The 13,434-nt window shown below is 45.4% G+C and overlaps 1 protein-coding gene across 1 annotated transcript; it reads left to right on the top strand.

The window, feature by feature from the left end:
• The first annotated feature begins 520 nt into the window (after positions 1–520).
• LOC123150119 (protein EXORDIUM-like 3) lies at positions 521–2,027 on the top strand. The gene has a single exon (XM_044569920.1). The coding sequence runs from the start codon at positions 712–714 to the stop codon at positions 1,747–1,749; it is 1,038 nt and encodes a 345-aa protein (XP_044425855.1). The 5' UTR covers positions 521–711; the 3' UTR covers positions 1,750–2,027.
• The last annotated feature ends 11,407 nt before the right edge of the window (positions 2,028–13,434 follow it).

The raw sequence follows: 13,434 nt of genomic DNA, 5'->3' as shown, positions 1-13,434 counted from the left end.
TAGCCCATGCGCCCATTACCCACGGCAATCTTTCTTAGAGCATCTCTAATAGCTTGTCTATATGAATATCTATACTCGTTTTTCACGACGTGACCTCAAAACAGGTGTTCAACAGCTTATCTATATAGTCGTCTAAATATACACATCCTCTAAATCGACCTCGACAATATCCACGTCTGGACAATGTGAAGGCATTGTCTAAACTCAGTTGCAGTCATGATTTCTTCTTCTTCTCAGCGACGGCCCACCTGTCATGGTTCCTGTATATAGACATTCTAATGCAAAACTGGAAGTGTATATGAGAGAATCTTTTTAAACCATTGTCTATATAAATATATAGACATCCAAATATACACATGCTATTGGAGATGCTCTTACTAGTACTCAACTTGTCAGGTAGATTCGGAGGCAGTAGAATGAATGTTAATGAGCAGTATAGATTATTAGCAGGAACACCCCACGTTCCCCTTCTTCTTAATCCACAGACAAAACCAAAGCCGCGCCGAGGGCCAAAGAAACCCCAAAAGTGCCGAGCCAAGAGCTAGCACTGTCCCGTGTCTTCCTCTCCACTCCACTCCACTCCACACTCTCACTCTCACTCCATGGATTTCAGACTCTCACCACCACCGTTCCCCACCCTCTATAAAGCATCCCCGGCCAAGAACCTCCGGTAAAGTAAACCAGGCGACATTCCCCTCGAAGCCAGCCGAGATGCCGCACCGCGGCGCCGTCCTCGTGTTCGTCCTCGCCCTCGCGGCGGCGCCGCTCGCCGTGGCGTGGCGCCCGTGGCCGCCGCGCGACGCCAGCGGCGCCCTGGCCGGCCTCGGCGCGTCCAAGAAGTTCGAGGGGTCGTCCGACTTCGTCAAGCTCGAGTACCACATGGGCCCCGTCCTCGCCGCCGACATCACCGTCCACCCGATCTGGTACGGCGCCTGGCCCGCCGAGCAGAAGCGCACCATCCGCGCCTTCCTGCGCTCCCTCTCGCCGCAGGCCTCCGGGGAGAAGGAGGGCGCCGTCCCGTCGCCGTCGGTGGCGGACTGGTGGCGCACCGTCCGGCTCTACACGGACCAGACCACGGCGAACGTGTCGGCCGTGGTGGCGCTCGGCCAGGAGAAGTGCGACGCGCGGATGTCGCGGGGGGCCTCGCTGTCCCGGATGGACATCCAGACCGTTGTCAAGGACGCGGTGACCGCGCGCACCAGGCCGCTGCCCGTGGACGCCGGGGGGGTGTACCTGGTGCTCACGTCGCCGGAGGTGCGCGTGGAGAACTTCTGCGGGCAGGTGTGCGGCTTCCACTACTTCACCTTCCCGTCCGTGGTCGGGTACACGCTCCCCTACGCGTGGGTGGGCAACTCGGCGGGGCGGTGCCCGGAGGTGTGCGCCTACCCGTTCGCCATCCCGGCCTACGTGCCGGGGCGCCGGCCCGAGGCGCCACCCAACGGCGACCCGGGGGTGGACGGCATGGTGAGCGTCATCGCGCACGAGCTGGCCGAGATGGCGTCCAACCCGCTGGCCAACGCGTGGTACGCCGGCGGGGACCCCTCCTTCCCCACCGAGATCGCCGACCTCTGCGAGGGCATCTACGGCACCGGCGGCGGCGGCGCCTACACCGGCCAGCTGCTCACCGACGGCAGGTCCGGCGCCTCCTACAACCTCAACGGCGTCGGCGGGCGCAGGTTCCTGGTGCAGTGGGTCTGGGACCCCTACCGCAGCTACTGCTCCGGCCCCAACGCGCTCGACCAGCACTAGCACTAGCGTCTCTTTCGTCTCACCGCCGCCGCACCCTCGCCGCATCTAGCGTAGCGCTAGCGGTAGTAGTGTTCCTCCTTCCTCCGGCATTGGATTCCTTCCTCGGGACATCCATGGCCGGCCATGGGAGCGTTTCCTCTCTCTTGTATAGAGTCAGTGAGCCGAAGAAGCATGGTGGTCCGATCCGGTGAGCCCAGTGGCTGGCTCATGGTTGGTATGCCTGCGTGCGGACAATGTTTTGGATGTTCAAATTTGATGACATTTTGTCCATTTCCTTCCCCGCTCGGGTTCGTTCAAATTTGATTGGCATTATTACTAGTAGCATATTTGAAACATGTAGCAGAACATTGGGAGGAGTACAATTATTGGAGACGAGGCCGCAAATGACAATGCGCTCCGAGATGGAAATGATCACAGGCAGGGAGTACACAAGCTTGGCATGGACCGGCCATGGGCATTCATCACGGGTCTCGTGAGCAGGTGGGCGTGCTCTGTGCTGTGCGGCATCAACAACGGAGCGCCATGATGGTCGATGGGCGTCGCCATTTTGTTCCGTAGTAGTAAGTGTCCCTTCCTTGGATTGGAGCCGCTTGCTACTCCGTGGTCACCAGTGCGCACCGAACGAATTATTGAGCTAATGGTATAGTAGCTTGTTACTGTGAAGGAGCCATTGCTGCACAGTCGAATGGCCCCGCCATGATGGCTGCACCGTATAAGGATGGGCCTGCTTTCTCCGTATTCGTTTCATTTGCCCTGCTTACACGACCTACTAACACAAGTATCCTATGGTATTATGGCGTATGCGATGCAATTTTTCCTTCTAGGCATAGAAATTCAATGCCCATGGCCATTCATATTATGGATATACAATGAATATTCAACCAACAGGTTATACTTGGGGTGAATGATGGCCTCCCACCTCTCCCTTGTACATATACCGCTCCAACTTCGCCAAAGTAGATAGCAAGCCAGTTGTTTTGTTCATATAGGCAATGACCACACATGAACAAAGGGGGAGGTGAGAAAAATAACCTATGGAAACGGGAATTGGAGACATCAGAACATGAGCAACATTGGGTATTTAGCCACTCAGTCTTGTAAGTTTTCCATAGGTCGCAAGGCTCATATGTCCAACTGTTAATGGACTGTCAATGTTGAGAGATGCCTCGGCCCGATCCTCCGTAATATGGCCTTCGGCAGCCGCGTTCTGTGGGTGCACGGTCACGTTTCGTAGCTCCTCGACTATGAGCATGCATGTCACAGCATTATTGTGCCCAAGCGTCAGCAGCTATCACCTTACTCGGGGATCTTGGTAAGTGCCCAATGCAGTTACTTTTCGTAGATGTTTGAGTTCAACAACTTTTGAAATCAACACTTTCAAAATGCTTGGTACCGGGACAAGTTTTGAGATAGTTTTTGAGTTAAAAAACCGGTTCCTTCTCAACTAGTTTGAATTTATATTTTGACTACGTCGGGGATATCCATAAGGGTAGGCCCACGAGAAGCATTATATCCACCATACGAGGGACCACGACTCGGGATCTTGGTAATTGGGTGGATGCCGACTGCGGTGATGACTGTGCGAATGTGGTTCTCTTGCATCAGGATGTGTGCAATCCCTTTGTTGATGGGCTAATGCGGTTCCCTAGTGCTCATGACATGGCTACAAGGAAAGTTGCTGCCTCGACCTTCCGCCTTCGGCACCTTTGTGAGAATGCCAAGTCCACTGCGGTGGCTCTTCATTCACTCTTGGCCGACTTTTAGTGACCGAGACGTTTCAGTTCAACAACTTAAAATTAGCAACTTCAAATCGCTTGGTACCGAGAGAAGTTTTGAAACACTTTATCAGAAAAGTGGTTCCTTCTCAACTAGTTAAAACTTATATTTTGGCTATATGATATTGTCTACCGTGTTGGCCACTACCACGAGCTAGTGCTTGATCAACATGAGAATCTTATTAGTTAAGGTTTGAATATAATAAAGCTAGGCTTCTACTGAGTCGGCAAATGTTTCATCTTCCAAGAATAAAATAAAATGTGTTGCCGATGAATACACTAACCTTTTAGTATATTGATTAATGAAGGAATTAGTGGAATTCATGTACCTTATCTTCTCGTGCAAGAATTATCTTGCTTTGTTCATACTCATAAAAATTCATCAGATAATCATTGGTGCAATTGCTACCTCTTGAGCACTGCGTTGGTTTTCCCTTGAAGAGGAAAGAGTGATGCAGCAAAGTAGCGTAAGTATTTCCCTCGGTTTTGGAGAACCAAGGTATCAATCCAGTAGGAGGCTACGCGCGAGTCCCTCGTACCTGCATAAAACAAATAAATCCTCGCAACCAACACGAATAGGGGTTGTCAATCCCTACACGGTCACTTACGAGAGTGAGATCTGATAAATATGATAAGATAATATTTTTGGTATTTTTATAATAAAGATGCAAAGTAAAAATAAAAGGCAATGAAAGTAACTAAGTATTGGAAGATTAATATGATGAAGATAGACCTGGGGGCCATAGGTTTCACTAGTGGCTTCTCTCAAGAGTATAAGTATTTTACGGTGGGTGAACTAATTACTTTGAGCAATTGACAGAATTGAGCATAGTTATGAGAATATCTAGGTATGATCATATATATAGGCATCATGTCCAAGACAAGTAGACCGAAATGATTTTGCATCTACTACTATTACTCCACACATCGACCGCTATCCAGCATGCATCTAGAGTATTAAGTTCATAAGAACATAGTAACACCTTAAGCAAGATGACATGATGTAGAGGGATAAATTCATGCAATATGATAAAAACCCCATCTTGTTCCTCGATGGCAACAATACAGTACGTGCCTTGCTGCCCCTACTGTCACTTGGAGAGGACACCGCAAGATTGAACCCAAAGCTAAGCACTTCTCCCATTGCAAGAAAGATCAATCTAGTAGGCCAAACCAAACTGATAATTCAAAGAGACTTGCAAAGATAATCAATCATACATAAAAGAATTCAGAGAAGATTCAAATATTGTTCATAGATAAACTTGATCATAAACCCACAATTCATCGGTCTCAACAAACACACCGCAAAAGAAGATTACATCGAATAGATATCCACAAGAGAGGGGGAGAACTTTGTATTAAGATTTAAAAAGAGAGAAGAAGCCATCTAGCTAATAACTATGGACCCGTAGGTCTGAGGTAAACTACTCACACTTCATCGGAGAGGCTATGGTGTTGATGTAGAAGCCCTCCGTGATCGATGCCCCCTCCGGTGGAGCTCCGGAAGAGGCCCCAAGATGGGATCTCGTGGATACAGAAAGTTACGGCGGTGGAATTAGGGTTTTGGCTCCGTATCTGACCGTTTGGGGGTACATAGGTATATATAGGAGGAAGAAGTATATCGGTGGAGCAACAGGGGGACCACGAGGGTGGAGGGCGCGCCTGGGAGGGGGAGGGGGGTAGGCGCGCCCCTACCTCGTGGCCTCCCTATTGGTTGCTTGACGTAGGGTCCAAGTCTCCTGAATCATGTTCGGTGAGAAAATCACGTTCCTGAAGGCTTCATTCCGTTTGGATTCCATTTGATATTCCTTTTCTTTGAAACCCCAAAATAGGCAAAAAAAAAACAATTCTGGGTTGGACCCTCCGGTTAATAGGTTAGTCTCAAAAATAATATAAAAGTGTATAATAAAGTCTAATAATGTCCAAAACAATAGATAATATAGCATTGAGCAATCAAAAATTATAAATATATTGAAGACGTATCAACAATATCGTTACTCTCTTAGCGTTAGATCTATCGTTTTGATGAGAGATAACAAGTTTTGACAACCGGTTAAATACTAAACACAGTTTTGATATGCTAGTATGTACTACTCTAAAATCCCTAGAAGAGATGCATCCATGCTCTTTTTCAATTATAACCCCACATGTCAAGGAGTTAATACTTTTCCATTGTGGGCTGTATCTAAGCCTCTTCGGAAGACAAATAGTTGCTTTTCTGTGCGCTTCTGAACTGTCCGGCTCATATAATTAAACAAGAACGTAGAAGGTGGTTATAGTGGTTTTGGTAACATTCTAGGAATTTCCTTTGCCCAGTTTTTCTTTTCTTTTTCTGTTTTTTATCTACTGATTTTGCATGTTTTTTTTCTTTTTTGTTTGTTTTTTCATGTCTTCCTTCATTTTTATTTTTCATTTTTCTCCACCCCTTTTCTTTCGTTATTAAATTTCGTTATTAAATTTTTCTTTCGTTATTTTTCATGTCTTCTTTCTTTTATTGTAAATAAATTCATGATGTTTTCAATTAGCAAACATTTTATAAAATCATGTACATTTCTCAATTTTTTAAAATGTATATTTTACATTCGCTAACAATTTTTAAAAAGCATGAATCTTTATGAAAATTATTGAATACTCCGAAATTAGTTCACATTTTTAATATTTGGAATACTTTTCTCAATTGCATGAACTTTTTTCAATTCGTAAACATTTTCTAAATTCATGAAAAGTTTTTAAGTTTGTGAACATATTAATTAAAAAATGAGAACATTTTTAAAATCCACAAACATATTTCTTAGATCCGTGATTTTTATTGCACTAACTATTTCAATACTATCAAAAAAAGGTAGCTGCTTTTTTTTTCTTGAGCCTGCATGTAGTAAAGAAACAAGCAAAAAAAATAAAAAATCCAACAGACCCAACAAGTGAATGATCGAATGAACTTGATGGATCACGACTCAGTATGCGCTATAAGGTCACTTTGATTCCTTAAGCACTAGATATGAGCTTCCTACGTGTCCATGTGTGTGGGTTATTTTGCTGCTGGGGAAGGGGGCAAACAGGTTTGTTCGTTGTTGGGGGTGTTGACACTTGTGGGTTCTTCTTCTTCGCGTGTTTTGTGAGGGGTGGCGTGGCTTGTTGATTCTGCGACGACTGGTCGGGTAGCGCTTTCTCCTTTTTCCCAGTTAGTCTCCTCTGGCGATAGATTCACTATAGAATACCGACGCCATGATAGCCCTAAGGGTGAGCCTGGGCAAATAATGAAAAGATCGGGGGATGGAGATCCAAGACAACATGAGCACATCTCAGACATGTGCTATAGCTAGGCCTTGTGGCATTAGTTTAACGTTATTATTGGAGGCGACAAGGTTGAGATGTTGTCGACATTTTGGGGATGAAAACCAATGCAAAGAGTGATTTTGAAAGGCAGAGGCATGAGTGAATTTGGTTTTCTGCGGGTATAATCGTACATGTGCCTTGGCCCATGCCTAAACGTGCCGGCAAAGTAGAAAAATAAACCATTTCAGCTATATGGTCTTTATATAGGGTGAAACCAAGGATACACCCGAACACGAAACAACTACGATTGAATGATTTCTTCTTCTTTTTGTTGACACACTTGGATGAAACATTTATGCACGTGGCTGGTGCAAGATACGTGGGGATGAATGGTAGAGGCATACAAGATACGAGGCTGGTGTATGTATGCATGTATCTGTACTTGGCTTTGCCCACTTGAAAAGACATATAAAATGGCATAGGAATCTGACCTTAAATTATGTTTTAGGCATCGGTCACGTTAGACAGATACTAGTAGGGAATTCAGACTCCCCGGGAACGCTTGATTCCAACAACCGTTTCTTACGGTTCACACTCTATAATTTAAACTCTTGCACTTTATTACCGTGTTTGCAACAACCTCTCAATATTTTAAACTTCCGTTTTCGCTTTGCTCTGGATCACAACTGACTAGCAAGCATAATATTATAAATCTCTACAAGATACAGAGACCAATTCATGTGCTCTTTGTGTGATCAATACTTTTACTTTTAAAAGACTAGAACTAAACCATGTCCACTTGAAGAACATCACTGTCCACGTGCCAGAACCATGATCGAACACACCAAGTCTTGGACACGCAAGCACGACAGAGAAGGAGAAAAAGAAGATAAACACGTGCCAAGCTCCACCACGCCACCGCGTGCGTCCACGAATATTCGCAAAAACCGCCATGCCCAAAGCTTCCTCCAACCCTCTCTCCCTTCACCAACCCGAGCAAGCAAGCAAAACCAATTGATTGATTGAAGAAAAGTCAGAGAGCGTGCGCGTGCAGGAAAGCACCGGCCACCGGAGCTGCTGCAGGACAAGGTGAGCGCGTCGCCGGCGGACGTCCCCTCGGCGGCAGCTGGGCTCGGCTGTCCTGGCGGGGAAGGAAGCTGCAGGAGCACGACCTAGCTGGAGCAGAAGGGAAACAGAGGAAGCAGGGCGGTCTGCCGGCGGAAACAGAGCAGCAGCCGGGCAACGTGAAATCGCAGTCACCACGGCCGCGGTTCGCGCCGGAGTTCGATGGGATCGACTGCTTCGAGACCATCGTGTGCCATTGATCGCTGATGAATCGCGATATGCTCCTGTTCCCGCTGCGCACGTGACTAGTAATTCTTTCTTCGTTTGATCACACCGTACGATCGGCGTGTTCATCCGTTGTTCAGATGGCCTGACTCCTTAGTTTCCTGACTGCATCAGAGAATCGACGCACTCTCTGAACCTCACTCTCAAAGCCTTCTACGAGATGATGCTGTGCTCTGGCGAGGGAGGTCCTGGGGTCTGCCCCTTTTTGAATGAAAAGAGTCAGGTGAAAATTCAGAAGAAAAAAGGGTGTTTACTGCAGGCCAATAGACTGGGTGGTTCAATATTGATGCTTTCCCCGTGCCCTCTAATTCCGACATTTGCTTGGTTCTTCTCTCGTCAGTTTGTTTTCGTGTCTGCTCACATATATTCATGAATTAACAGGTGAAATAAATGGAGAAGTAAATTCAAAGTGTGTGGATGAATTACTGAAACTTCCTATCTTATCATGCTGATGCCTTTTTTTTTCCCTCGCAAAAAAAAAACTTTGCATCTAACTAAAGCCGCATGTTGTACAGACTACAGAGCTACTTATAAACCAAGTTTTCTTTTGGCGGTAGAAGACTTGTATTACTCAGGATCAACCGGTCAACCCTACAATCCTCCCTACAAACTTCAACGATCTCTGGGGGACCGGAGCACAGCCAGACTACATTTCTATTCTCGTTCCGCCGGGGGAGTAGCTTCTGGCGGTCGTTTCTGATCGTTCGCTAGAGGGAGGGCGTGGGCCAGGGTGACCCCCGATTGACCAAAAATGCCCAGCTAAACTATAAAAGAAAAGGTGTAATAATGCCAAACTTTAAAACTGCCACCGTATACATAAAAAAGACCATTACGAACAAAATAATAGACATTTTCTCATAAAAAAACAGAGAAAACATAAATTTATAAATGCCATGCTCGTAAAATGTGAAAATTGACATGCTACATTACAAACTACCTCTGATCTTTAATAGTTCTTACCATGGGCATGTAAAATATTCAACTACCATATGCTACACTTATATTAGTCGCAAAAAGAAAAACATGCTACGCTTGTATGAATAATGGCCTCTATCACCTCTTCTCTCCCCTATACATATACCACTAGATTTTCAGCGAGGTGTCCTTGGATCGAGTGCTGGTGCTTCGTCTACGTAGCCGAGGATACACATGGAATTATTCAGCTCCAAACTGTAATGGCAGCTTGGCACTATGAAGGAGCCACGACTACCACTGTAGAGGAACAAGTCAGCACGTCAGGCGGAAAGGCAGAGACTAATCCCAATCTATCTCCTAACCCTACCCGCTCCCATGCGGCACCGCCGCGCCGCATCGTAGCGCCCCCGCCAGCCGCCTACCTTACACTCCAGTCTCCAGCGCACCCCCTCCTCCCGCCGCCACCGTCGGGGGCGTCGCAGGCAAAGCCTGTGTGCTGCAACGGCGGCGGCGGCGTTTCTCCTCGGCCAACGCTTCGGTCAGGGTGGCGGCGGTCCGCACCGACCGAATCTACGTCAGTGATGCGGGGCGGTGGCGGCGTACGGCGACGGGTCCAACGGCCGCGGCTTGGATCTGGGCCCAGATGGGCTTCGGCTGACCCCACGTTCCATCAACGGCATGTTGCCCCTAGGATCGACCCGCAACACGAGGACGTTGGGGCTCCGGCCCTGGGCGTGGCGGTGGTGGTCACCTCCTTCGCCAAAGATGGTCAACCTGAGGCTGGGTGGTCGGATCTTCAAATCCGCCATCTAGTCCCGACTGCGAGTTAGGGAGACAGAGTTGCCGGTGAAAACCGAGCCGATGGCGGCGTTTTGCGCGTTTTACATATGGGGAGGGGGGGGGGGGGGTTGAGACTTGAAAGCACTCAACATTATCGAGTTTATAGATATGAGTGATGACTTCGGATGGCTTGATGTATGTTCTTGTCAGACCTTTGTGAAATAATTAATAAAGATGGTTGTATGCATCAACTGATGCAGAGGCCAGGGCTTTAACCTTCTTTTCAAAAAGAAGAAAAGACGACTACCGTTGTCAACACGGGTGTTAATTTTTTGAGAATGTCAACACGGCGGTGTGCAGTGTGTGGTTTGGATCCATGTGATTGCATGTTTTTTTGTAGTGGTTGTAGTTGCATGTGGCAATCCCTATTTGGCTATTTTACTAGCGCCCTCTCAACCACACATCTCCTCTAGCGAGCTGGGCCGGCCTACTTTCTTTTTTTCCGAGTTTCTAAATTGCGAAACTGAAATTGTGAGTGATGGGATTCGAACCGCAAATCTACAATTTCAGTAGCAAAGGCAGTTATCAAGTGGACTAGCGTCATGTTTGTACCTAGTTTGTTTTTTATTTATCTTTAATGTTAACCAAACACAGTTGTTTTCTGTTTTTCTTTTTCTTTTTCGGTTTGCTTTGGGCCTGGTTTTTTCTTTTCTGTTGCTTTTCTATTTTTTCTTTTTCCTTTTTGAAAAAAATCATGTACTTTTCAAATTCATGAACTTCTTTTAAATCTTATGAACATTCTTCAAATTTCTGATTTTTTCTATAATTTTAATTTTCACAATTCACATTTTTTTTTCAAAATTGGATATTTTTTTCTTTTTATGAATATTTTCAAATTAATCATCTTTTTAAAATTTTGGTGAACTTTTTTCAAAACAGATGAACTATTTTTTCAAATTCGATGAACTCTTTCCAAAATCAATGAAATTGTTTTCAAATTTTATGAACTATTTTCAAGTTTGATTTTTTTTCAAAATCGATGAACTTTTTTCAGTTATGATGAACTTTTTCAAATTTGATGATATTTTTAAAAGGAGATGAACTTTTTTTTCAAATTCGTAAGCTTTTTTCAAATTTGATGTTTTTTTATATTCGATGAACTTTGTTCATATTGTATGAACCTTTGATTTTTCTTTTCAAAATTCGCCGTTTAAAAAAATTGTGTCCCTTTTCAAATTTTACGTTCCTTTTCTTATTATTTATATTAGGTATATAATAGTATATGTTAATGTTGTACTAGAAGAAGGCTCAAATAGTGCTCGTTGGTGATATTGGTCGTCAAGCTGAGCTCCGTCTAGTGGTTATTGTGCCTGCCTGTTGTTGTTGATGAGTGGAGTTTGAGTCCTGGTTATCCCATTGACCATACGGATCTTTTTCCAGATTTTCTTCTTCTTGTTGCTTTCTTTAGCAGGTACTAGATCTACACGGAGCCTATGAGTGCCAGTGCCTTCAATCGGCGCTTACAACGCTGAATAGGAGCTCCCGTTGCATGTCCTACTCCCCCGCAACGATAGGTGGACCATATGGGTTGGACCTGGGCTGCTTTCTCTATATCTTTCACTCTGCTTACATGACCTACTAGCACAAAGTAACCGTCTCTAAAAAAAGAACCAAGTAACCTATGAAATAGAAGGCATAGAGGCATATGGCGCATCAATAGTATACGATGAACTTTTCGTCACAATTATATGGGGTGAGGGTGTGCCTTTCATGAAGACTACACGCTTATCAACAAGTACGCTGGGGGCTCCTATGTACATCAACGCTATAGTACCCATGATCATTCATACTAGGAATGCGTAATCAATATTCAACTAACATGCTACAATTGTGTGCATAATGGTCTCCGTCCTCTCTCCTCTCCCTTATACATATACCACCCTATGTATCTTCATCGAGCGAGATATCTAGCCAAGTTGTTCATTCATATAGGCAAGAAATACACATGGATGAAGGGGAAGATGAGAGTAGAACGGAGAGATCTGATGCGATGACATGCACAAGGGAATTAGAGACATCAGAACATTAGAATATCATAACATCAGCCTAATTGGGAAGTTGCTCACCACTTAGAGGAGATAGACAGAAGTGGAGCGCATTCGGTGCTCCTTGTATCCTTATTACGCAAGGTTTTGAAGCCCGGTTGCTAGGTATTACCTTGGCTACCTTCACATGACGCACAACTACAGCATCTGAAGCGGTGATGTAGCGGCAACGAGTCAATCATCCAGGGGTGTAGTGGCACGCCCGCTCTGTCGAGCTCATTGCGTGGGCAGATCATGATCCCCTCAATTAGTTGTTCTCGTGCGTGCCGGCATGGCAGCAAGCTGATTGAAATGTGGGGAGGGATTGTCAAGCAACAGTTGAACATGTCTCACGGCCGCCATGCAATCTTCTGACTCTCTGCTCGTCTTGGAGGCCCAGAATGTGACCAACTTGGCATTGTAACTACTTAAGCAAAATTGCTAGACATACAGGGGAGGAGTTACAGAGTAACGGACTAATCCCTCTCCCCTTACTAATCTCTCACCCCCTCCCGAATTTTAGGTGGGCCCGCTTCATTCTAATTACCAATCAAAACTGTCCACCTCACCCCATCCTGTAAATCTCATGTAAATCCTCTGTAGATGTAGCATTACTCCTACTTAAGAGGTAGCCTATGAGCTTTTTTGATTTTTCGAAAAGAAGGTTAAACCCATTGCCTCTGTATTATCATGATGCATACATACGGATATATATAGACATACTTTAGAGTGTAGATTCACTCATTTTCCTCCATATATTGTCCATATTGAAATCTCCAAAAAGACTTATATTTAGGAATGGAGGGAGTAGTAGATAGTAGATTTAATAATAGTAGAGATCCACCAACTTTTGTTTGGGTCAATATTGCTTTGCCTATATCTTACTATCTTCACATGAGCAAACTGCAAGGTCCAGTCGTTCATTCTTCCGCACCTTGTATCCACTCCTTTCATTTTCTAGGCCAGGTACCCCCTACAAAAAGGCACGATGACTCTTAGGAACTGGGAGGCATCAGGAGAAAACAAATCCTTACTCAGCAAGTGTGGTGGCCTTGATGGGAGTACAAATCTCTACAAGATCAGCGAAATATGCCTCTGCGTACTAATTGGTCGACATTAGCGGTCAACAGTATGAGAGTTTCCAAAGGCACAGCGTAATTCGCTTAATTCAGGCGTCACATCACTTGGTCATATTCCCTTGAACCGTACGAGTACTGTGCCAAGCCACCAGTTTCCATTTCATAGCTATACATGCGCAAATAATGCGTAAAGTACTAAACTGCACCTACTGGCTTGGCGACAACACCAGCACTGCAAACTAAGAGAAGCTTTGCATGGATGAGAAATATGACCAACTCCTGCGTACGTAACCTCAAACTGTTTCCCATGAATCGTGTGAATGTTGGTTCCTACAAATTCTTGTGCTCGTATTGCTTAATTTGCGTTGCTCTGTGTGGCTCATGGAATGATTGGAGTAGGGTTGGACCTCGGAACCTCTGTTTCAA

Source organism: Triticum aestivum, chromosome 7A (assembly GCF_018294505.1).
Source record: "Triticum aestivum cultivar Chinese Spring chromosome 7A, IWGSC CS RefSeq v2.1, whole genome shotgun sequence".
Classification (NCBI taxonomy): Eukaryota; Viridiplantae; Streptophyta; class Magnoliopsida; order Poales; family Poaceae; genus Triticum; species Triticum aestivum.
Note: the sequence above shows the minus strand (reverse complement) of the source record. Positions and strands in the feature narration are given on the sequence as shown.